At 41.3% G+C, this 24,954-nt stretch overlaps 1 protein-coding gene across 10 annotated transcripts in view; it reads right to left on the bottom strand.

Moving 5' to 3' along the window:
• pde4cb (phosphodiesterase 4C, cAMP-specific b) overlaps positions 1-24,954 on the bottom strand; it is a 104,471-nt gene that overhangs the window by 14,739 nt on the left and 64,778 nt on the right. For 4 of the 10 annotated variants that reach the window (XM_089000182.1, XM_089000181.1, XM_089000189.1 and 1 more), the window contains 13 exons: positions 17,532-17,723; positions 17,344-17,385; positions 15,084-15,120; positions 12,731-12,804; positions 12,600-12,664; positions 12,286-12,398; positions 7,816-7,909; positions 4,455-4,627; positions 4,278-4,376; positions 2,770-2,934; positions 2,581-2,680; positions 2,147-2,301; positions 1,358-1,480 (listed from right to left, as the gene is read on the bottom strand). In XM_089000182.1, coding sequence (XP_088856308.1) covers positions 1,358-1,480; positions 2,147-2,301; positions 2,581-2,680; positions 2,770-2,934; positions 4,278-4,376; positions 4,455-4,627; positions 7,816-7,909; positions 12,286-12,398; positions 12,600-12,664; positions 12,731-12,804; positions 15,084-15,120; positions 17,344-17,385; positions 17,532-17,723 — 1,432 coding nt within the window. The remainder of the gene's footprint in view (positions 1-1,357; positions 1,481-2,146; positions 2,302-2,580; positions 2,681-2,769; positions 2,935-4,277; positions 4,377-4,454; positions 4,628-7,815; positions 7,910-12,285; positions 12,399-12,599; positions 12,665-12,730; positions 12,805-15,083; positions 15,121-17,343; positions 17,386-17,531; positions 17,724-24,954) is intronic. The other 6 variants (XM_089000180.1, XM_089000185.1, XM_089000186.1 and 3 more) reach the window with 3 other exon arrangements.

Below are 24,954 nucleotides of genomic sequence, written 5' to 3'. Positions count from 1 at the left end.
GCTGGAGAATCAAAACAATGGCTTCAGATTCGGAGAATATGCTTTCTTGTTACTCATCCAGTTATGAATATGATTCAAATAGTTCTGAAGAGGAAAGCATATGTGTTTGCAATCGATTAAAGAATTTATTCCGTGCCATTTTGAGGCAATAGGGGGGGGATGTAGTACTAAAAAAGAGGCAGAAAATGGTGAAAAAGCTCCGTGTAACGAATTAATCAGCCCGTTTCCACAGGCTGATTAATTCCTTAGACCAGGGGTGTCCAAAGTCGGTCCTCGAGGGCCGCTGTCCTGCCTGTTTTCCAGCTCTCCCAGGAGCATCACACCTGATTCAAATGATCAGCTCATCAGACAGCTCGGAAGCAGCATCAAAATGGTCCTGATGATTTGAATCAGGTGTGTTGCTCCTGGGAGAGCTGGAAAACAGGCAGGACGGTGGCCCTCGAGGACCGACTTTGGACACCCCTGCCTTTGACGGAGCTTTGTCGCCCTTTTCTGCCTGTTTTTGGTGCAACACAAGTTTTCAGACCAAACAAGTACAGCAAAATGCATTGACGTGATGGAAGGACTGCTACAATGTGTCCTTTTTTCGGTCAGGGGCGTTCCTTCAGTGATGTGGGGTGAGGACTCGTCACAAACTCAAAAACAAGATTTCCGGAATATTCAGCGCGAGTCTTAAAACGTAAAATATAGCTATATGCGGTGGAAGCTTTGTAAAATACGCTCAGTAGAAGTCATTTGAAGCCATTTTATGGACACAACCTGTCCGGAGACGTCGGTTGTCCTTTAAAGGACAAGCCAACATCATTTTTTTGTTTCCTAACTGACATCAGAAAAACGTTATATACCATCTAAAATACCCAAGACACGCAGGCTGATATTTTTAGTCAAATGCAAAACACCAATAAAAATGACTTAAAGTGTCCAAAATCTGCAAAAAAATTGAGCTGCGAATTGGTATTTTCAAAAAGTCCCGCCCCCAGTTTGTGACGTCACGCCAGGATGTCTTCGCCTTGCTCGAGAATCAAAACAATGATGAAAACTAGCCCGCCAGCCACCGTGGCGTTGTTTGACCGTGTGGTTTGGTGTTCATCCACTGAAAACTAGTCAGCCAGCCACCGTGGCGCTGTGTGGTCTGATTTGTCCGCCGAAAACTAGTTTGTATGCCAAAATTATATTCTCACGAATTTAATGTTCATAAAACGAAAAGTTCATGCGCTAAAGCATTCGTAAACTGAGGTATCACTGTACCTGTAATATTACACCCCAATAAGAATTAGCCCACGTGTGTGAAAAACAGCCCTGCTATGGTAACAATTGCAAACTTTCTACGCCGTGTGTGAATAGAAGGCACTTTAACCTGGATTCGGTCTGAATAGTTGTCAAGCAGCAGAACTCCCAAGCTGGTCACTTTTTTGGTCTCCACCATTGTTTTCATGTCCGCCAAGAAGTTCATATGTTTGGACATATCTGTGGCGAGCACCTAATGATCACATCAGAGGTGACACATTACAATAGTATCCATTGTAAACACAGGAGTGTGCATTAAACGATGATTATGAATATACTTTCTTTATTGACTACTAAAAATAAGCAGAACAATGCTAGAGCTCTGACTCACAGCGATTTTGGAAGAATTTTTCATAGTGTTCCCAACGGCTAATGACTTCTGAATGTTCTATGGGAATGTCTCCATTGTGAGACCAATAAAGATGCTTATATAATCATGACTAGAATCCCCGGTCGCATTGCAGATTTACACATTGCATTAATCCATCGTTTTAGGATAAAAGGGAAGAACTAGCGATTTTGGAGGAATTTTTCATAGTGTTCCCAACGGCTAATGACTTCTGAATGTTCTATGGGAATGTCTCCATTGTGAGACCAATAAAGGGTGCAAAAAAAGCATATTGACATGATATGAGTAAAAATGTTGGGGGAACAAGTCGTACAACGCAATAGGTTTTTTTCGAGATGTAATTAGCGCTTGTATGTCTGACATCTAATGACTTTTTTTCATTGTTTTCATTTTTATATGTCAGCTATGTGTTAACATGTTAAATAAATCAAATCAAATCAAGAATTTCAGCAGTTTGCTCACAGGTTAAGTGATGAACTGATAAAAATCAACTAAAGCCCCAAGTCTCACCATGTCGATCACCATCTTGCGGAGAGAATCTCGTTGTTTCTTGTTGAGGTTCTGGAAGATGTCACAGTTGTCTCCTTGTAGCAGTTTGAAGCCCACAGCGAGGTGATGGTTCTCTAGCACTGAGGCATCGTTGTACATTAATGCTAACTCAGAACCTGGGAAGAAAAAGGTGCAAGCTGATTCAAATATGTGAAAGTGAAAGACTCTCAATAAAAACATGAGTAAACAGCTCGAAAGACCTCAACTTGAAAATGGCTCATTGTCAGTCAAAGCTGAGAAGGTAAATGCACATGGTTAGAATGTCTTGCGATGAATAACTAAAACGGGCTATTTGCCACATCACTTTGTTAGAATGCTCAAAAGCCTTTTCATGCCTCGTGAATATGCTCTTCTCGTCAATATTTCTAAATCTAAACAAAGAGCAAAAGACCTACTTGTGTTTATTAGGAATTGGTTTGTGACGCCCGGGTGGTCGACATCGTGAATGGCACTGGCAAACAAAACAGCCATGATTTCTAAATCTGTGAACACAGCCTGTAAAGAAAAGAACAAACTCAAAGCATTGGAAAGTGCATCGTCCAAAGTATGAGTCACATTCTATTCCAAATCATGAAACAGCTCACCTCGAGAGCCGGGGTAGACAAGAGCACGTGTGTGGACTGCACGACATCAGCTGCATGGATGTTGTTGTGATAAGCGACATCAGCACGGTAATGGTCCTCTAAGGTCATCATGAAGGTGATGAAGGTGCTAATCGGAATCCTAAACGTTTTTAGCAGATCTCGTTCCTGGCAGGATACGAAGAGAAACATCATGTGGACGGACTATAGTGGACAAGTGGAAAATATGCAACATTGATATTTACTGGATGTTAGATGCAGCTTCATTAACTCATTCACTGCAAGATGATGTGCAAAAATGTGTCCACTTCAGTGCCAGGGTTTTTGTCATTGCCCCACAAATTCCAGGACCCACAGAATATTGAGTTTTAGGACTACATAAACATTCAATGCAGCGTAAGAAATCTGAGAGTCTCTTCTTTCATCAGAAAAAAAGTAAATTCCTAAATTATATGGGTCTGGAGTTATCTGAGGTTGAAATGAGGGCAGCTGACCAAAATACAACGCAATACATATATATAGGTTTATATGGCGCTTTAACAATAGCTGAAGCCGGAACAAAGCGCTAACATGGAAAAAAGGGAAATGGTGCCCCCTTGTTGAAGGGGAAAAAACATTGCCAGAGGTCATGGCCAGCGCTTTATCGGCATCCAAGCAAGAAAAAAACAAAAGCCAAACTAATTCGGCGCTCTACGTCATAATTTCAATTTCTAAATAGATTTTTGAATGGCCGTGAATCATTTTAAGATAAAAATAAAGACAGAGAAGGAGGGACTATGTTTAAAAATGTATACCAGAGCTACTTTAGACGCAATGCTAATTTCTTACAGCCTGTCTTTGGAGTCTGGTAGCATTATGGTCGTGGATCTGACTGAAAGGGAAAAAGGGTTTGAAACTATCACATTTTGTCAGTTATTTGAACAGCCATTTGTGCAATACTGTCTTCTTAGGGCAATCAGAGCCAGTCATAGAACATAATCAGACAGAACAAAAGAAGTAAACAGTTTAGCGTCAGGGAGTAGTCCACTGCTACCCCAACCTAAGAGCAGACCTTTCAAAGCAGAGATCTGGCACCGCCACCTCTGTCCATTAGGGATGTATATGGGGACAAGAGCTAACAGCACAACTATTGTTCCCGAATGAAGCTTTTCGGATGAGGAGCGAAACATCCGACACCTTCAAAGAATTACAGATGACGGCTGAAAAAAAAACCTTTTCATCTTCTTACTTTTGTTTTCCAAAAATGATGATGGGAAACGCAGCTTTGGAGCTTGCTCTCTGCTTGCTCATAAGAGATGGCAGACCGTGTATATTATGCATTTCAGGGTAATTGTTCTGGGGGGGCTCTGCAACGTCAGAGAGTTGGGCCGTCAGACCACAAAGATACGATTTATAAATAATTTTTGAGCCACTCAAGGGAAATTGTAAGAATTGTGTGACATAGGTCAACTTAGATGTATAAAAATAATATATTTGGCCTGTAACGTTATGGTGAATTTGGTCATTTCTACCTGGAAGATGGAGAACATGATGACCGTCAACGGGCGATTTCCAGAGTGTTCTGCAATCTTGAATACATCCAGACCCCAACGGTTAAGGTCTTCAATCTCCTGAGGAAGTGAAAGATGACATGCATAATGATATCTTTCTCCGTGTTTGCGCGTGTGTGTTTCTGCATTTTAACGCACGCTGGCCAACAGGTTCTCCTGTGGGGTGTTGACTCCAAAACGGGGGATGCAGGTCGATGGAAGGCTGGGACTTTGTGTGACCTTTTTCACACCACTGATCTGTGACATGGGCGTCCTCTTCTTCTCTTTCTCCTTCGGCGGCGGGGACAGGATCTCCACATCATGTTGTTTTTCTGCAATGGGTACAACATTGATTTTTAGAACTGTTAACACAAAATAGGCAAATTTGTATGAGTAAAGGTCAGTGTTTTGTGCTGCTTTTGTAAATATAAACTAGCCACATGTTTTATGAACTCATTCACTGCCATTCATGAATTTATTTGGGAATTGAAAATATGACGGGGAGCACCATTCCCGAACTTGTTCCGGCTTTGTTTTTTCTTGTTTGGATGCCAATAATGCGCTGGCCATGGCCTCTGGCAAGGTTTTTCCCTTCCATAAGTGGACAGCAAAGAAGAGGGTCTAAGGTTTCTTATGCGCATTGAATGTTTACGTAGTCCTAAAACTCAATATTCTGTGGGTCCTGTAATTCGAGTGACAATGACAAAAGCACTGGCACTGGAGTGGACACATTTTTGCACACCGTCTGGCAGTGAATGAGTTAATAATATTTTGTCCATGAATTCTGATTAAATAATTCCAAATTGTCTTTCAGCTTGTTTTCGTTACTTTTCTCCTGTTGCGCTGCTACCAAATGTGTGTTTTCGTATTTAAACATGTAACCATTTAGCCATTTCACCAAACGCATTTCAGCCATCATTTGTTACCAAGGTAGAAAATCTACCTGAACGCCTTCACAATCAGTTCTGCGGGCCCTTGGGAATCAAATGTGTCAATTAAACTGTTGCTCTAACCAATCAGATTTCAAATTGGCAACCCAAAAGGGGTAACAACGTCTTGTTGGAGGCACTGGTCAACGTCAGAGTTTTATAATTTGGCTAGTCACTAACCAATCATAGTTCCCAAAACCTGCTCTGATCACAAGCTGCTCGCGACAAGAGCATACTGGCCTGAACTAGCACACCGTATCGGTAGCGAGCTGCATAAGAATTTTTTGTGTTGATTTAATAGCAGTTTTGTCAACCCACAATGGCTGAAGGATGAGAAGAAATGGATTTGGTTGCAGATATGCTGTTAAAACCATTTTCAAGACGGACTTTTCAAGAAAAAAATGGACATAAAGAATTAACACATTAAGAAAGGAAGGTGGAATGTGTGTAGGGGCGGATGAGCTCGGAGAGGTAAGGTGACGCAAGGTCATTTAAAACAAATAATAGTATCTTGAAAAGAACTGTAAAATGTGTAAGGAGATGCCAGAGTAGGGGAAAAAGAAACCACCATGTTGGCACAAAGGCACTGTCCTGTCGCCGAAGACACGTGCTTGTTCTGAGTGACTCATCACGGTAATTAATTAATTAAATTATTTATTTATTTATTTATAATACAGCTAGCCAAATATTCCACGTGCCAATTTGGAGTACTCAGGCCCAACAACAATCATTAGATTCCATCCCCATAACCTCTGCAGTATTTAACTGTACGCATGAGCACAATGAAATCACATCCAAATCGAAGCCCCAAAAACGCACACTGCACCATAAAGATTGACAGCTAGCAGAGAGCATCGCACAGACTTGGAGCTGCGTGGCCCCGCTTACCTCCCTCATAGTGCTTTCTTTTTCTCACACTAGAAACCATGGTGGTCATCTCCGAGCACAGCCAGGCTGGACGTCGAGGCACCCATATCAAAACACCGTGTGAAGGACAGCTAGCTCCTTATTCGGTTCAACCACCATCCTCCCGGCACGCCGGATGTAGAATGATTCTTTTATTGATGCAACACGTCCTCTAATAATATTGCACCCTGTTGCTACGACAACGCCACACAACGTGTCGGGGAATGCTGTCTGTCAGTGCGCCGCCACCTTTTTTTAGGGGAGGAAAAACCCTCGTATTCTGTGTCTGCAGAAGAAGCAACCTTCTCCTCCTGGCTCTCATCGAGAAACAATCTATACATTGTATATTATTCCGGATGTGTTATGAATGGACCATTTTTCATCTACCTTTGCATTTAAAATCTTTAAAATGTGCTTTTATATGAGTCCATTGAATAGGATACAATACAATTTTCTCTCCTCAGACACAGTACATGGACAAAATGAAGCATAATCTTCAAGCCCACATTCATGTCAACTATTCCAATGTAAAGGTGACCTTTGATTTCTGGCAAAACAATGAAGAGCCGCTCAAAATTTCAAGCTACTGGCCAACATAGTGGGAAAGTCTTAGGCCACCATTGCATTTGTTGTGTTCATAGTTACAATTAAAATGACCATATACTACTCAATTGTAATGTCCCAGTACAGAGCAAATATAAACTGCTCATGAAAATGCAAACAACTTATAAAATGTTCTCGATTCTACAATGTTGTATACATTTCTTTTGAATCAAGAGCATTTCACTATTTGTTTCATTAGGATGCATACTCACGATGATTTTTCAAATCTTATGAAAACATGTCTTGAAAATGTTGAGAAATTATTTTTAAAAAATCCAAAACGTTAACCCAGTTCAAAGTCTTAGTGTTTCTTAACTCATTCACTGCCATTCACGAATTTATTCGGGAATTGAAAATATGACGTAGAGCACCATTCCCAAATTTGTTCAGGTGTTGTTTTTTTCATGCTTAGGTGCCTATAAAGCGCTGGTCATGGCCTCTGACAATGTTTTTTTCTTTTCCACAAGGGGGCAGCATTGGCCTTTTTTTCCACATTTGCACTTTGGTCCAGCTTCAGCTGTTGTTGAAGGACTATATAAACCAATATGTGTGTTGCATTGTATTTTGGACAGCTGCCCTCATTTCAACACCATATAACTCCATACCCATATACATTAGGAATTAACTCTTTTTTTCTGATGAAAGAAGAGACTCTAAGGTTTCTTACACTGCATTGAATGTTTCAGTAGTCCTAAAACTCAATATTCTGTGGGTCCTAGAATTCGAGTAAAAATGCTGGCACTGGAGTGGACACATTTTTGCACGTCTGGCACTGAATGAGTTAATATTAAACTATATTTCCCCTTCAAAAACACACAATCAACCAACCCAATAATTAACCATCATCACATGGTTCAATACAGTTCATCCCCAACACAGTCCATCTTTCTTGGGGAAACAAAATCTCTCATTTGTGAACTTAATTTTGTATTGGCAATTTCAATTGAGATCTTTACAGCTGGTAGCATCTCAAAGCAAAATAGGCAGACAGGTGTACATTTAAATTTGGTGAACAGATAACGTGCTTCCTATGTTACCTGTTGGTGGTCATTTTGTCCCTTTCGCTTTGTGTGAAAACTCACCGAGGAAGGTATTGGCGATGAACTCTGACACCTGATTCCCTGAGCGACTGGTCTCTGACAGTTGAGTCAGCTCCCGGTTTAGCATCCTTTTAAACTGTGTGGACACAAAAATGTGGTTACTGCATTAAATGGTTTGACTTCAATATGTGGAATTAAACAATTTAACACAAAAGAGATTCTTTGAGAGAAAACAATTGCGGGTAACATCCGAGTTACGACCGGGTTCCGTTCTGACAAAAGCGTCGTAAGTTAAACGGCCGTAAATCGAAAATCATTCAAAATGGCTGACGCGAGGATTACGTGATCATAACAAATGACGGCACGCTAGCATCTCCTATACGACAGGATAGTATACGGTGTCAATCTGTTGTTTTTAAGCAATGTTTTCGATTGAATACTATTATAACCAAAACGTTGACAGTTCAATTATAAATCGTATAACTTTTAGTGTCATTTTAATCATTTTATATTTCGTATTATCAAGCTTTATTACTGTGTCGGCGCACACGCTTTCTGAACGGCTTCCCACGCATGCGAGCTGTTCAAAAAAAAAACAGCTGTTCAAAAATGGCTCTCCCTGCTAACAAAGTCTGGCAGTCGTGGTCGTAAGTAATCAGATGTTACCTGTATTTCTTTGTTGTATGCAATACGAGGCTCAAAACCTGGAGTCTTAGTTGCATCCAGGGCGTAAGTCAAGTTAAAAGTGCAAGATAACTGCGCACAAGGGCAGAATATTCTTTATTTTGCTCATTTGCTCGACTTTGCGTTGGTAGAATTGGGTGGAAAGAGCGAATTTATGACTTTATGTGCCAATGTGGGATGGAACATCATGTTTTAAAAAACTACTCCAAAAAATGTATTCCCAAAATGAACTTTTGCATATTTTCGAGAGTCATTGCAACATGAAGCACATTCAAACATTAGCCCTGTGCTTGAATGTAGGACAATAAAAACATTAATGACTCCATTAAAAGGTTTGGACAATGTTGCTTGATAAAAATCATACTTCAATAAATATTTCAATGCAAAAATTTCCCGAACAACCCTGTAAAAATTATTTTTACTTGAATACATGAAATGTGGGGCAGCACCGTGGGGGACTGGTTAGAGCATCCACCTCACAATGCAGAGGTTGTGGGTTCAAGCCTGGCTCCGGCCTTCATTTGTGGAGTTTGCCTATTCTCCCTGTGCCTGTGTGGGTTTTCTTCAGGTACTCCGGTTTCCTCCCACGTTACAAAAACACGCATGGCAGGCTGATTGAAGATTTCCGAATTGTCCATATAGGTGTGAGTGTGAGCACAATTGGTTGTTTGTCAATATGTGCACTGTGATTGGTTCCCATCCACTATTACGCCTCCTACAACGCGAAGATGTCTGGAATAGGCTCCAGGAACCCTCGTGAGCCTTGTGAGGATAAAGCGAATTGGATAACGGAGCGATATGAAATATATTGGACGTAAAGTGTTAAAACATGCAAAGGCTAAGAACAATTTAGTCCGAAATTGGTGAGATATAGCAAAAAAACACTTTTTCATTATTTCATGTGTCTCGATTTTTGGGTGGGGCTAACAATGAGATGAGCTGACACAACACAAAAAGATAGCATGAGTCGCCACTTCCTCCAAAAGTGATCAGCGCCCTCATATCGTCTATGGAAGTTTGGCATTTTTAATGAAAATATCTTGGGCTTTTGCCATCACTACAACCTGCAGTTAGCTATCAAGCTACGAATAATTTGCATCTTATGTTTTTTGGGCTATGTTGCCTTTGCCTTGTACCTGTATGTGCAGCACACATAGGATCATAGCGGCAAAAAGTAGCACTGCTTACTGTAGTCACTTTACTAAACTGTAAAGTCATTTTACAGCAGTGCTTTACTGTAGTCACATTAACACAATATACTAACTACACTCAAATGTGGCTAGAGATTTTGATATTCTTTCGTCACTGTGGCTGAATTATTTCGTATCTTAGTGCCAACCCTCATAATTCACAAAACGGCCGATGGCGTGAAACTGTATCCATATCACTAAGTAAATACTGTCATGTCAGTGGGTCATTTATATACATATTTTTGAGGAAAAGATGTAGTAAATGAACATCTTGTAGCAATATGTTCATTTGAGTCACTCACACTGTTATGTATTCCCTCATAATGTAAAAACGGAATTTGCGGAATATGCAACATTCCCAATATAACACCTGCTCTCTCTAACATGCAGGTCCTGTTCATCTGAATGTGCCTCACTTGTCATACAGCCCATGCAAAGCCTGCCTACCCACCAGTACAAATCACACTCCAGATGTAAACAAGGCATGCTCACCTGTCTGAGTCTCCCGCACAGACAACCTCAGAGAACCAACACAGGCATGCCATTTCATGCATGTTGCTCTTTCTCTGCTTAAAATCCAACCCAGTGGGCAGACAAATTCATGGTTTGCTCAGTTCTAGGCTCTAACCGCGTCCTGCGCTGCCTTACATCCAGCATAAATGGATGATTAAAAACAAAAGCAGCATCACTGAAAAAAAAAGTTTGCACAGTCCTGAAGGTAATGCAGAGGTTGGGTGCGTTGTCAGTCAGAGGATGGGGTGGGGGTGCAGGACAGGAGTGGAAATGTGGTGTGCTAAAGGAGGTGAAAAGAATCGAATGCCGTCGCCCATTCAATTACTTTCACACACTGTCAACGAGAAACATAAAAAGGGGAGACTGGAAGAACCCTTTACCCCTCCCACAGCCAACAGCGAAGGCTCCCTTTTGTCCAATCAGATTGGCCTGTTTCAGAGGATGGGCAGAGGAGGAGAAGCTGACTCGCTGACTCAGAAACGGAGAAGGAAAGAAGCATCGGAGGGAAGGACGCGGGTTCACTCTTTCAGTGAAATCACCGTTCATGTGTTTGTACACACTCACACTGGCTCTGCCTAAAATTTGTTAAATGCTCCGAATTGTACAAATTACAAATTCAATGACGTTGGGACATTGTGTTAAAAAAAAAAATCAATGAGAACAGAATATAATTGTTTGCACACCTTTTAACAGCTTTTTTGTTTTCGTAAATAATATACTGTATACGGTACACATTTTGCATTTGATGCCAGCGGATCCTGTCCAAAAAAAAAAAAAAAAACTGGAGCAGGGCATGTTCACCACTAAATTACATTACATTATCTTTTTAACAAGAGGAAAATGTTTCTTCAGCCGTCATCTGTACTTTGTACATTTCGCTCCTCATCCGAAGAGCTTCATCAGCAAACTAAAGTTGTGCTGGTAACCCTGGTCCTATATCCCAAATGTACAGAGGGTGGCTGTGCCAGAGCTCTGATCTGATAGGTCCCTGCTCTAAATTTGGGGTAGCAGTGGACCACTCCCTGAAGCCAATCTCATTACTTCTATTTTAATTTAAAACAGATTCTTTTCTGACAGACAGTGTATTGTATGTGTTCAAATACACACTCTGACGAAGTATACGCCGAAACATGTCAGGTATTTGAACACATACAATACACTGTTTTAAATTAGATATCAAGTAGACAGGATGAACTTAATACAATCATTACTTCTATTGTTCTATCCCTGGCTCTGGTTTCACCTCATTATCCAATCTGATTACCTCTTCACTCTGATTACCTATATAGGTCTATTCCTGGCTCTGGATTAACCTCATTAGCAAATCTGATTTCCTCTATTTGGCTGTGGTTTACCTCATTAGCATGACTAAGCCTACGTGGTATCGGCCTAAGAAGTCTGTTGTAAGCACGGTCTAAATTAAACCTTAAGAGCATGGACCTATCTGAGCAAGGGTCTGGCACAATAATCTATCAGAGTAGAGATCTGGCACTGACACCTCTGTCTATTAGGGATATAGGTCCAGTGTTACCAGCACAACTTTAGTTCGCTGACAAAGCTCTTCGGATGAGGAGTAAAACGTCCGACACCTTCAAAGAAGTACAGATGACGGCTGAAGAAACCTTTTCCTCAATGGACCACTCCTGTACGACTGAGAGCCTACACAGAATTTTTAACAAGACTCAATAAACAATTGGTAACCGAGAACAGTAATTGCTGAAGCTTTGTGGGTGGAATTCTTTCCCACTCTTGCTTGATGCACAATTTCAATAAGAAACACATTGCAGCGCTTATGCTTGGCATTCCTTGCCATCAGTTAACTCGTTTGAGAAGAAACTGTTCATGACCAGAATTTGTCGCTATACGCATGCTGGAGTCAGTCAGTATTCATATACAGTATTGTGATATTCGGCAACAAAATGGAATGAGAGATGGCGCTGATGGGTTACATCATGAGCGACCCGAATACAAGCCACAGGTTGTGCCAAAGCATGCCCAAATGTGAATAAAATGGAGAGCTCACATGCATCAGTGCTTTGTGCATATATGTACGTCTTTATAGCATATACTGTACCTCAAAAAAACGTGTGATGAGCAGATGCAGAAAAATGGTCCATATCCTCACCTTATTCGACGCCATCTCGCTGACCGAGTTTCTCGTCTGAAGTGTCTCGAGCTGGTCAAGACACCAGTCCAGCTCCTCCAAAGTCTCCACCGCCAATTTCTGATAAGGCTCCTCTGAAACGACAAACACAAATCCCGGGTCACTCAAATGAATGATACCGATATAATCTTAGGTCACTGTGTCTGCTTCACTTCACAATTCAAAGACGGACTTTTTGTGTTTGCTCAACATGTTTATATGAAAGTGCAGATAGTTATAATAATAAACCACAAGTTAACACATTAGGCTTTTTTACCAGAGGTGCCATGACTGACCTGTGTGACATGGTTTACACAAGGCCGGCTGGTTACTGCTTGGCGGCCACCTGAAACAAGCACCACTTGGGTAGATTAGGGATAGAAAAATGTCTAGAGCGCATTAAATCAGCCTATTGTCTTGCTCTTACTTGTTTCCCACACGATCTTGCAAATGTGTGAGAACGGCAAAATTACTTCTCACTGTTCGTAGACTGGCAAGAATCTGAAGAGGCAAATAAACATGGAGTGAAGATGCGGCCTGGAGTAGAAGTATTTCGATGATGAGTTGGTGTTCTTTTGGTAATTTTGCTTCCGAATGTCGTTAACTGTTGTTTTCACGGCTTTGCTTCTGAATGTCGTTAACCATTGTGTTTGTAAATGCTTGTAGAATTCACGTCTTTGCTTGTGTGGAGCACATCGAGTTCCCCATTATATGAAATGAAATGGCCCTGCATTGCCTTCCCTTGACAGTTTGATTCAGATCATGGTGAAAAATCACCCAGCTTCAGAGGCTTAATCAGTCATGTCTTTTGAGGTCTTACTGGTATTGCCTTCATCCTCCCTCATCATCATCAACTATATAATATTCCCACTGAGTTAAACTTATTATTTTGCGAAGATCTCATTAGTCTCTGAACGCAGCACAATATGACACTGTGAGCTAACTACATGGCTAATGTGATAACCAACCTGCTTAATGTGACTTACTCTTCATGTAATATTTAAAGTGGTTGATGCATTTTTGCTGGGAGCACGGTGAGGATCACATTCTTCGATTTCTCCAGTGCCTTCAACACCATCCAGCCCAGTCTACTGGGGGACAAGCTGCAGCATGCCGGAGTCGACCATCACCTCACATCCTGGATTACAGACTACCTCACAAACAGGCCACAGTACGTGAGGGTAAAGAACTGTGAGTCGGACAGGCTTCTCTGCAGCACCGGAGCGCCGCAGGGAACAGTCCTGGCTCCATTCCTCTTCACCCTCTACACCTCGGACTTCAACTACAACACCCCAACCTGCCACCTTCAGAAGTTCTCTGACGACTCAGCTATTGTCGGCCTCATTACAGAGGGAGACGATAGGGAGTACAGGGGACTGACAAAGGACTTTGTGGACTGGTGCCAGCAGAATCACCTCCAGATCAACACTGGCAAAACCAAGGAGCTGGTGGTGGATTTCTGCAGGAAACAATCGTCACCTGCACCATTGAACATCCAGGGTTCGGACATTGAGAGGGTGACCTCCTACAAGTACCTGGGTGTTACTCTCAACAATAAACTGGACTGGACAACAAACACGGATGCCCTAATCAAAAAGGGACAGAGTCGCCTCTTCCTCCTCAGGAAACTGAGGTCTTTTGGAGTTCAGGGGTCACTCCTAAAGACTTTCTATGACTCTGTGGTGGCATCAGCCATCCACTATGGCATTGTCTGCTGGTCAGGCAGCATCACCACCCGGGACAGAAAAAGACTGGAGCGCTTTGTCAAGCGGGCCAGTTCTGTCGTGGGCTGCTCGCTGGACTCTCTAGAGGAGGTGGGCAACAGACGGACGCTAGCTAAACTAAAAGCTATGACGGACAGCCCCTCCCACCCCCTCCTGCCCATCCTGACAGCTCTGGGTAGCTCCTTTAGCCAGAGACTATTACACCCGCGCTGCAAGAAGGAGAGGTACCGCCGCTCGTTCCTACCGACTGCTGTCAGGCTTCACAATTCCCAATGATCACATGTGAAAAAAAAAAAAAAAAAAAAACTGTACACTTGTAAATATGGGTTGTTGCAATATATCTAAACGCATCTCTTGATTCTGCACTATGTACAGTCTTGTTTATAGAACGGTTTTTGCACATCTACATTTGCACAGTATACAGTTGACATTTTTATTTTGTTATGCTTAGAATATCTTGTTTTCTATCCTTTCACTCCCACCCCAACCCCATCCCTCTTCAATTGCTGCTGTGGACTGCAAATTTCCCCATTGCGGGACGAATAAAGGTATTCTGATTCTGATTCTGATTCTGATTTTTAGGGAGTATTTGACAAGGGCATTGGGACAGCTCGAACTGTTAGGGAAGCGCTATATAAATAAAGAGGTTTTGTTTTGTACAGCTAGATTAGATGAGATCATTTTGAAGTTAACGAAGGCATTTGGTGGAGGTCTGGACAAAACTTTTCAAAAACGGATTATTTTAGATCAAAGGAGTTAAGAAAATGCTAAGTTTCTGTTGTATATTTTTTTAAACTCACAGTTTAAATGTGTTGCAATTAAATCCAACATATTGCTGAATGCACCTGGCAAAAAGAATCGTAATTGCCTTATTCTTTTAGGCAATAATTAGCAACCTTTATGTAAGAATAACAATAAAACTACATCTTCTTTTACAGCAAATGCGCAAAAACAATTGAAATCAAACTTTTGTGACAAAAAACTACTCAGACGTCTAAACAGCATTTTTGTGAAGGCAAATATCTACAGCGTGGAAGATGTTTAAATGTTACAAACCTGTGCAAAAGGGGTTACTATCATGTCTTCTCCATGCCTGCAAATACAAACATGCACTTTGTAAGACTTTAATTAGATGTTCCAATTCACTGTTCTTTTGCAACATTTGAAATTCACAGTGGGCGAAAAAAAAAAAAACGTGTACATGCGCCTGTGTGTGTGGTCAGTGAATAACTACTCTGGTAAATATCCCTTTCTAATCAGCATTATATGTACATCCATCCCATGTTTTGAGAGTTATGTAAGGAACCAAACAATATTTGTCTATTCAAAAATCCTCACGCATACATTGGTCATAATTTCCATAAAACGCTCAAACTGAGCCAAAATGTATGTGGACATCATCTCCACTTGTGCCCACTTCAACCTGGGGGGGTGATTATACTCTCCATGGCGTACTTGTAAGAGAATGAGGAAATGAGAGGCTTACATGCAATATTTGTTCAGAGTTCATTGTATTTTAAATTTTAATCTGTTAGCCTGGATAGCCTGTAGCATCAGCACAAGGCTCCGATACGTATATGGAACTGTCGCGGCTTGGAATTGAAGCAAATTTACATAGGACAGTAGATGTAAGACAATCTTTTTTCGTCAATGGATGCTACAGCTCTGTGTTTGCGTTGAACGTTTAGCTTGTAGCAGACTTGCACATTCCAATATGACATCTCTGATCCACTGCTGAAAACGACGCTTTGATCCTCTCCTCTTTCATCTAGAACTGCTTCCGTACGACAAAGCGGGTGCAGAAAGTTTGTAGGATTGAATGACTGTCTGTGTCTTTGTGCTGTCATATTATTTGTTATTTCGTTTTTTTTGTTCCTTTAACTTCAAGATGGCGCCGCGAGAGTCGCTGCCTTTCTAGCGGCTCCTGCATTTTGTTTTTCTACTTCTTTCTTGCCTTTCCTCTTCCTTTCATCACATTGCTGCGGTTAAATGTAAATTTCTCCACTGTAATTCTAATAAAGGTTAATCTAATCCAATATAGGAGACAACATTGCAATCCTTTCACCCATTTTATCACGAGCAAACCATCGACAGTCAAATTTGAAAGTTCATAAAAACATTCCACGGTTGATGCACGTTTTAGTCATTTTATAATTGTAAATGTAAGGTTTACGCCACACTTACAGGTATTTGACAAAACATCATACCGTCACCTTCCTAAAATGATGGCCTATGTCATATTTTCATTACATCTCCTCGGGATGTTAGCCGCTAAAATCCGCTACTGCCTTAGTTAAGCAGATTATTCAAATTCCAACCCTGAAATGAAATGATTGCTAAACACAATATGTAGTTGGTTGTTTTCATGTTTTCGAAAACAAAAAAAAGCTGAGGCCATTATTTTAGGAAGTAGACAATATCACAAATGCATGCTAGGACTGTTTGGGCTGTCTAACACCTTTGGTGCGTTTAGAGCAGGGGTCGGGAACCTATGGCATATATGGGTCTTTTGATGATTGCATAAGGCTCGCCGATAAATCTAAACACATATTTCTCGCTTTTTTTCTGTTCGTTTTCTGTTGGGGCTGCAGTTGGCGGAAAGCGCAATCTTGATTGGATGACACTGACCTAGGCTGGCAGAAAGCGCAATTTTGATTGAATGATACTGGCCGTCAGTCGAAACAGGTAAACGGCCCATTTAAATGAGCCCAACGAGTAAAAACAAAGTACACTTCAGCTTGAATGCACCGGAGATTCACCTTTGTGGAAAAAAAGGTTCTGATTCTAATTTGCAATGAAACAATACCCTCGATGAAACAGTCGAATATCAGTGACATTTTAACAAGCCCCATGTTAACGTTAGCATCAATATACTTCTGTGAGAAGTATGTTGCACAGCAAGTGTGGAAGCCAATGAGCCTTGTGCAGGCTAGCTCGCAGCAACTTCGCATATGGGCCCGGCAAGTTGACATTCATTCCGATGGTTTGCCTGGATTTTTACCACTCATGAGGAACGGAAAACCATTCATCTTAACGGTGAGTACTATCACGAAGTCATTGTAAATAATACATTCTGACATTTTGTTGAAAACTGGCCGAGCGTGCGTCTGTGTGCGTGTGTGTGCGTGTGTGTGTGTGCGCACGCGCCCGAGCGCGTGTTGTGGCTGTCACTAAAAAACATTTCTAAATATTTTACTTTTATGGCTCTCTACGTCAAAAAGGTTCCCGACCCCTGGTTTAGAGGGTCAGTGCAGGTAGACGCAGTGGTTTAAATCATGGTAATTAGATCACAGCAATCTTTACACCTTTGCCTCACCGAGGGAGCCAACTGACTTCGCATTGCTTCAATCCCTCCTCCCTTGAAAACAAAGGTGCAACATACAAGTATATATTGGTGGACAATGTGCCACTTCTGCCACAGATGGGACCATAGAAAAGGATATGAAATATTCACAAAACAGTGAATACGGCACTTTTCATACTCTTTAGTAATAAAGTACTCACAAGTCGCTGGCCGCAGATGAGTTCCGTGACATGGTTTTGGGAGAGAGGTCATAATCGGAGTCGGAGCGATAGAGGAAAGACTCACGCCGTTGACTGTGAGGGACATTGGATTGTAGGACCAGACCAGAACACGGGCTGGTCTGGGTGTCCAGAGGACTGCGACCCACCGAAAGGCCATTCTCCACATCAAAACTAAAAGAAAGACAAAAACAGAGAAGGGTACATCATTCAAGGGACTGTTGTGTTTCTTTTTCCCTCCCATATAACTAAAACCGAGAACAAAAGGAAAAATGATGCATGCACAGTTCACTCAATGGGTGCAAATAAATGCACGAGAGATACAACAAGGCAACAAAGCATTGTGACTATGAACCATTCTTGAATTGACTTTTGTTCAATAAAAATAGTCTACGTTATGCCGTATCTGTCCATTGTACAGTTGTATCGATTATTTCCACGAGGCATGGCTAAGTATGAAACATTGATGACTAAAGCATAAAACACAAGCTTGTTTTTGCAAAATTTACAGGCACCGTTTCGACCTTGAGATATGTTGCTTTGCAGAGGCTCATTATAATATGCACACCTCCTCCCCGCTAGCTTATTACATCAACGTGACATCAACACTGACGTGAACCATGTTACATCAGTCGTGCTACTCACCCATGTAACCTCTCTACACACTTTCGTAAGCAGGCACCACACTTAAAGGCTACCTGTGTACACTACGTACCTCTCATGATACTACTCGTCTTAACATAACTATTCAGGATCACATTGCCTTGCTCAAAGGCACACTGAAGAACATGATCACTCATCTTCAGGTTCTTCATTTTTGATACACGGGAAGCAAAGCAAAGCAATGTACGGTGAGAAATAACCTTGTTGGAAAGTAATGTGACTTTGGGTGAAAAATGATGCGCTGAGGACTTTGTGTATTTTTCCTCATCTTCAAATAATAGGCCACACTACCCTTCCCACCTCTCTTGCTTTGTCGTAACTATTGAAAATAGTGCACTCATAGAGCAAATGAAGGTTGCCAGAGTCCATTTTTAGCCCAACCTGTCTACAGCACTCCACTTATAGCTGTGGCTGATAAATGGAAGAAGGCTATTATGGAACTGATGCTGAATGAACTTGCCTGAGAGAGAATTGAGGAGAATGGTGGAGGTCTGAGGGGGGCTGCATCTAGCAGTGCTCAATCTCGCACATGATTGGTGTAACAGAGCGCGGATGGGCAGAGCTAAAGCAGCCCTTACTTCAATGATGATTCCCTCGACCATACCCAGGCCGATTTCCCTCCCCGCCTCTTGCCAGCTCAGTGAAAGAGGCTGTGACGAGGCTCCATCAGAGGGCGACAGTGACGTCAGAAGCTATAAATAGAGCTGCCTGGGGAACTGAGGCAGCTGTGAGGGAACTTACGTATGCAGCACCCCCTCCACACACACACACACACACACACACACACACACACACACACACACCAATTCATTTGAGAGAAATTCTTGCCCTAGATTGTGCCAGTGGGTGTGTGAATACATGTTCAGCGCAGTTTTGACACCGAGATTTTCAATGCTTGGTATTTTGAACCCATATCGTGGAGTAAGTGTATGTTACGTTTCGTCCAGTACGTAGCGGTTTAGGTTCTCTGGAGCCTCCTAGTGTGCTGAACTTGCCCGAGAGAGAATTGAGGAGAATGGTGGTTTGCTGCATCTAGCACAATGACAATAGCGCAGAAAATCCTACTGGACCCTCCGCACCCTGCCCACCACCTTTTCCAGCTACTCCCCTTCTCCCCATTCGAACCAAACCCAGCAGGCATTTAAATAGCTTCTTCCCCCTCGCCATTAAGTCTTTATACAGTAACCAAAATATAAGTGCCTCTTTGCAATTTTGCACAACTATGTGGAACAGCATCCCGTAGCTCCAGCTCCGTATTCACTTGAACCGCTGTCTGCTTGATACTTTGCACATTGTCTCACAGAGAGGTACCATTTACATTAAGGAATTAGATTAAATTAGCCTTTGTTAGTGTCCACCATACTTAATTCTTGTGCTTTTTTTAATGATAATAATAATGATAATGATAATAATAATAATAATAATAATAATAATAATAATAATACATTTTTAGCGGCTTTCAAAGCTCTCAAGGACAGTTTACAGTCACAGACAAGCATAGGTACTATAATAAATAAAATACAATCACAAATAGAATGCAATAAATAAAATACAATTATAAATAGAAATAAGAGAGAGAGGTACACAGAAAATGGAATTTTAAATAGGTGGGTTTTGAGATGGGACTTGAAGGTGGGAAGAGAATCGATGTTACGAATGTTGGGAGGAAGTGAGTTCCAGAGTTTGGGGGAAGAGCATCTGAAGGCTCTGTCACCCATCATGCTGAGACAGGCAGGGGGGGGGGGGCACACACACACACAGTAGACTGGACCCTCCGCACCCTGCCCACCACCTTTTCCTTTCCTTCCTTTTCCAGCTACTCCCCTCAGGCAGGCGCTACCGATCCATGCGCACCAAATCCAGCAGACATTTAAACAGCTTCTTCCCCCAAGCCATTAACTCTTTGAACTCTTTGAACTCTTTCAACTTTCAACAGTAGCCAAAATGGAACACTTAGCAGTTTTTTTGACGATGATACTAGTGCAGCGTGTTCTACCGGAAACAAATTCCTTGTGTGTTCTACATACTTGGCAATAAAGATGATTCTGATTCTGATTCTGATGAGATGAGTGTACTATAACAATTTCATCTTGAGCTAAACCATCCTCTGCTTCCAGCATAATAAAAGCAATCATCACAATCTAACCCCAAAATGACTAATGCGCTCTTCATGTAAACAAAGCACTTAAAGGGCAACCGACGTCACTTTTTTGTTTTTTAACTGACATCAGAAAAACGTTTTATAGCATCTAAAATACCCAAAACACGCAGTATGATATTTTTATTCAAATGCAAAACACCAATAAAAATGACTTAAAGTGTCCAAAATCTGCAAAAAATTGAGCTGCGAATTGGGCATTTTCAGAAAGTCCCGCCCCCAGTTCGTGACGTCACGCGAAGACTTCTTGCATTGCTGAAAAATCAAAACAATGGCTTCAGATTCGGAGAATATGCTTTCTTGTTACACATCCAGCTATGAATATGATTCAAATAGTTCTGAAGAGGAAAGCATACGTGTTTGCAATCGATTAAAGATTTTTTCCGTGTCATTTTGAGGCAAACAGTCGGGGGGGAATGTCACACCCAAATATGGCGACCAGCTCCCGTGAGGAATGAATCAGCCCGTTTCCACAGGCTGATAAATTCCTTCCATGGAGCTTGGACGCCCTCTTCTGGCGGCTTTTGGGTGCAACATCAAGGTTTTCAGACAAACAGTACAGCAAAATACATTGGCGTGATGAAGGACTGCTACAATGTGTCTTTTTGTCGGTCAGGGGGGGGGGGGTCCTTTAGTGACGTCACGTACGGACTCATCACCAACTCAAAAACAAGACTTCCTGAATATTCAGCGCGAGTCTTAAAACGTAAAATATAGCTATATGCGGTGGAATCTTTGTAAAATACGGTTCAGTAGAAGTCATTTGAAGCCATTTTACAAATTATGGACACAACTTGTCCGGAGATGTCGGTTGTCCTTTAATTAATGCAAGCAGCATGATCACAGATCAGCGTATTTGTTGGTGTACACATTTTTTTCTATGTCATTGCAAAGTGCCATACTTAGTGTTTAATGTCACAAAGCTGTTATTGGTGTTGACAATGTCAGCATAACGTCAAGTGAAACATTCCACTCAATGGGCAGAGAAAAACAGCATGAGGGAGAAAAAAAGAGGCTGGCATTTTCTTCCTTCGGTTACACTGCACTCATAACACAACGACCTTGGTGGTCTTCTACCTTCAGCATTGTTCTCAAGTTATGTGACGCAAATGGTGACCCCCCTTTTCTCTCTTTAATTCTATTCTACTTGACCTTTGTCACTCACCCACATCCTAACCTCAGCTTTTGTTCCCAGGATGTGCAGCTGGAATTTATTGCCAGGTCTTCTTCAGTTTACTCAGGAGCAAACAAGTCTCCAACGTTTCGTAACTTGGTTCAGGGACAGTACTGTTCACTTTTTCATAGCTAAAATTCATCAATAGGATTTGAAACACTAGTGACAACATATTTGTGGATTTTGGATTATTTCATAGGGATGCACAAAGACTATCAGACAAATAACCGTCATATTCATCAATTTGATATCAAGCAGTGTGTAAAATTGGTATACGTTTACCAGAACTATACACCTGACTTCAGAAAGTAGACAGGGGACTCCCTGAACTGTTTGTCACATAATCGCAGGGCACACAAAGACAAAAAATATAAATATTCACGCACACAATCACACCTAAGTACAATTTAGAGTATCCAATCCACCTGTTAAATAGTTTTTTGGAATGGGCCGAAATCCGGACTATCCGGAGAGAAAAGCCACGCAGGCACAAGGAAAACATCCCAACTCCACAGACTCGATTGAAACCCTGAAACTCTACACTGTCAACGTTGACCATATTTTTCTTGAAGTTACTTGGCTGAAAAATGGTTTTGAAAGCCTTTTTTCTTTCTAGTACCATATTTTCAGGTGTATGCGGTGCACCCAACAGCTCCAATTTTCTTGAAAAGATGACTCTGCACCTTATACACAGGTGGGCCTTATATGTGAAGTAATATTAAGGCACAACAGGTCTCCCAACTACTGTCAACAGCCACTGACTTCATTTTCCCCCTGTAGAAGAAGTTGTGCATAACCCCAGCCTCTATTGTAGCACCGTAATGTAATGTTGTAGCACCATAATGTGGTGTGTCTTATATTTGGATTTTTTTTCTATATTTATATATTATACTGTACTTGGAAAACATTTTTCATTCATTGCAGGTGCGCCTTATATGTGGAAAAAGTTACACCATTATACACATACATACACACACACACACGCACGCACGCACGCACGCACGCACACACACACACACACACACACACACACACACACACACACACACACACACACACACACACACACACACACACACACATACATACATACATACATACATACATACATACATACATACATACATAATGATGACTCCATAATGTAAAGACACCTTTATTTTATTACCTTATTGTAAAGGGAAACCAATCTTTTCCTTTTTAATCATTCAGACTTATAATGTGGACAAAGACAGCAAGACTCTTTGGTGATCAAATGAATGTTTTTCTCTGTGGAAGCCATACTGTGTACAAAATACTGAAAGCCGTCATAATATTATGCAATTAACAAATATAATTTCCACTTCCCAACAGAATGGAAATTATCTTTCATAAAAAATGCTTGGGCTAAACTGGCAAGTGAATATGTATTTTGGCATTTAATTTACTTTAGCTATTGTCCAAACTCCCAGAAGAGTTTTGAGAACTAAAAGGCCAATCCAATGGAGACCTTTAATCAGTCATGGAGTGCAACAACTATGCTAAGAGTCAGAATGTCACAATGGAAAATGACAGTGTCAGTTTATGCGTGTTATGTGTTCATGGGAACTGGGGCTGAGGGATTTAAGTAAGATATGCGTGCGAGACTGGTACATAAAAGAACACGGCCAGATGTTATTTGACGGGGAATGACACGGGACTCGTGTCAAAGGTCATTCCACACATATCTAAACACATTCTACCTCCTGTTTTCATTTTTTTGTAGCGTGGGAATTAGCTGGGAGGCATCACACCAGGAAGGAGGCGAGAGGTGAGGAAGAGAAAGGGAAAACAAATAAGGGAACACCGCGTGGAGTGTTTGTGAGCGTGAGAGCTGTCAACGGCTATATATTGAATATTGACAAGCACAAGTAAGGGGGCAGATGTCAGCAAAAATGAAATGTTTTTTGGGCCGGAAAATCATTTGTAAATTGTATCTGTAGAAGCCGAAAAAATTATAGCTGGCCTACCTTTCACACACAGGGAGGGGTTGTTAGGTCGCAAGGTCGACAAACAATCCATGTACTGTATCTAACAAATGTTAATACTGTAACGCTGTGTTTAGATAGTGAGAACCGAGTATTAAAACAAGAAGGCCAACAACACCCCCTGCTGCCCATCAGCAGTTAAATATCATCAGACGAGAAAACCTTATGTCACTCGACAGATAGTTAAAATGTTCCTTTTTTGCGCTTGGGATTTTGCATTCTGCCCGTGTTTGCGTGGGTTTTGATATTAAATCAAATATGGCTAAGTATGAATGTCACTGGGATTTTTTTCTTTTTGTTTAAATGCAGTCAGCTATTTGCAGTCAACAAGTTCTTGGCTCTCATTCAGCCGCAACATACTGAGGACGAATGGTACAGAAAACGGATGTTCAGGTGACTATAAAAAACGTAAACCTACAAATGACTAAAAAAAACCACAATTGCATGCATGTTCCTATCCCGGCCAATGACAGTGGACCGATGTCAGAACACAGCAAACATTCCCAATCCAACATCAACATCTGATCTCAGAGCAGTCCAGGTCTAAATATAGCCGAGAGAAGGACAAGATCACGTTCAAGGCAGGTCATCGGTTCTATTTACTATGTACAGTATGCACATACGTATATTATACACATGCCCATGACTTTTGCTTGAGATCAACACAGATAAGAATATCACCGACTGTCCCAATACGAGTAGACATATAGTAAATATAACATGGCCAGAAATTACAAAATAATCTCTACACCTGTTCAGTATAGTTCAAACTATACTGAACAAGTATACTGAACTATACTTTATCATGCTTGACTGGGAGACCGAATAAACAAAAACAGGATTAGAATGATGGTAAATATGTACATAGGAGCATATTCCATTCATTCATGTTTAACATGGGTTATTCGCTGAGAGCAAGCGTGTCTTCTCGAGAGTCGTCATGAATTTGGGGAAACCATTTGAATGTTTCATGCCTTCCACATATTACATTCAAAACGCACAACAAATTGATGAATGACTAGTTTAAAAGTCTGAAGTCAAGAATAGTGAATGTTATTGTGGTTTACAGACAACATTTTTAAATTTTGGTTCGAACATTATCAAGCATCATGGAACTTGACATGCTTGATTTGCTTACGCGGACCAAATAAAATGATGTGGCGGGCCAGATTTGGCCCCCAGGCCTTGACTTTGACATCTGACTTAGAGCATCTTTCAGATAACTTCAACTTCAATGATCAGCAAACAGGCTGGAAGCAATGTATTTTTTTATACATGCAGTCATGAAAATAACAGTATCGGATCTCGGACAGCCGTACCAGCTTTTCTCTTTCAGAGATCATCACCTCTCAAGATGGAATATGGGCAGAGCAAGTTGGCCTTTCCTTGCAATTAATTTTGCTT

This window comes from Hippocampus bargibanti, linkage group LG07 (assembly GCF_051943395.1).
Source record: "Hippocampus bargibanti isolate YZ-2025 linkage group LG07, ASM5194339v1, whole genome shotgun sequence".
Classification (NCBI taxonomy): domain Eukaryota; kingdom Metazoa; phylum Chordata; class Actinopteri; order Syngnathiformes; family Syngnathidae; genus Hippocampus; species Hippocampus bargibanti.
Note: the sequence above shows the minus strand (reverse complement) of the source record. Positions and strands in the feature narration are given on the sequence as shown.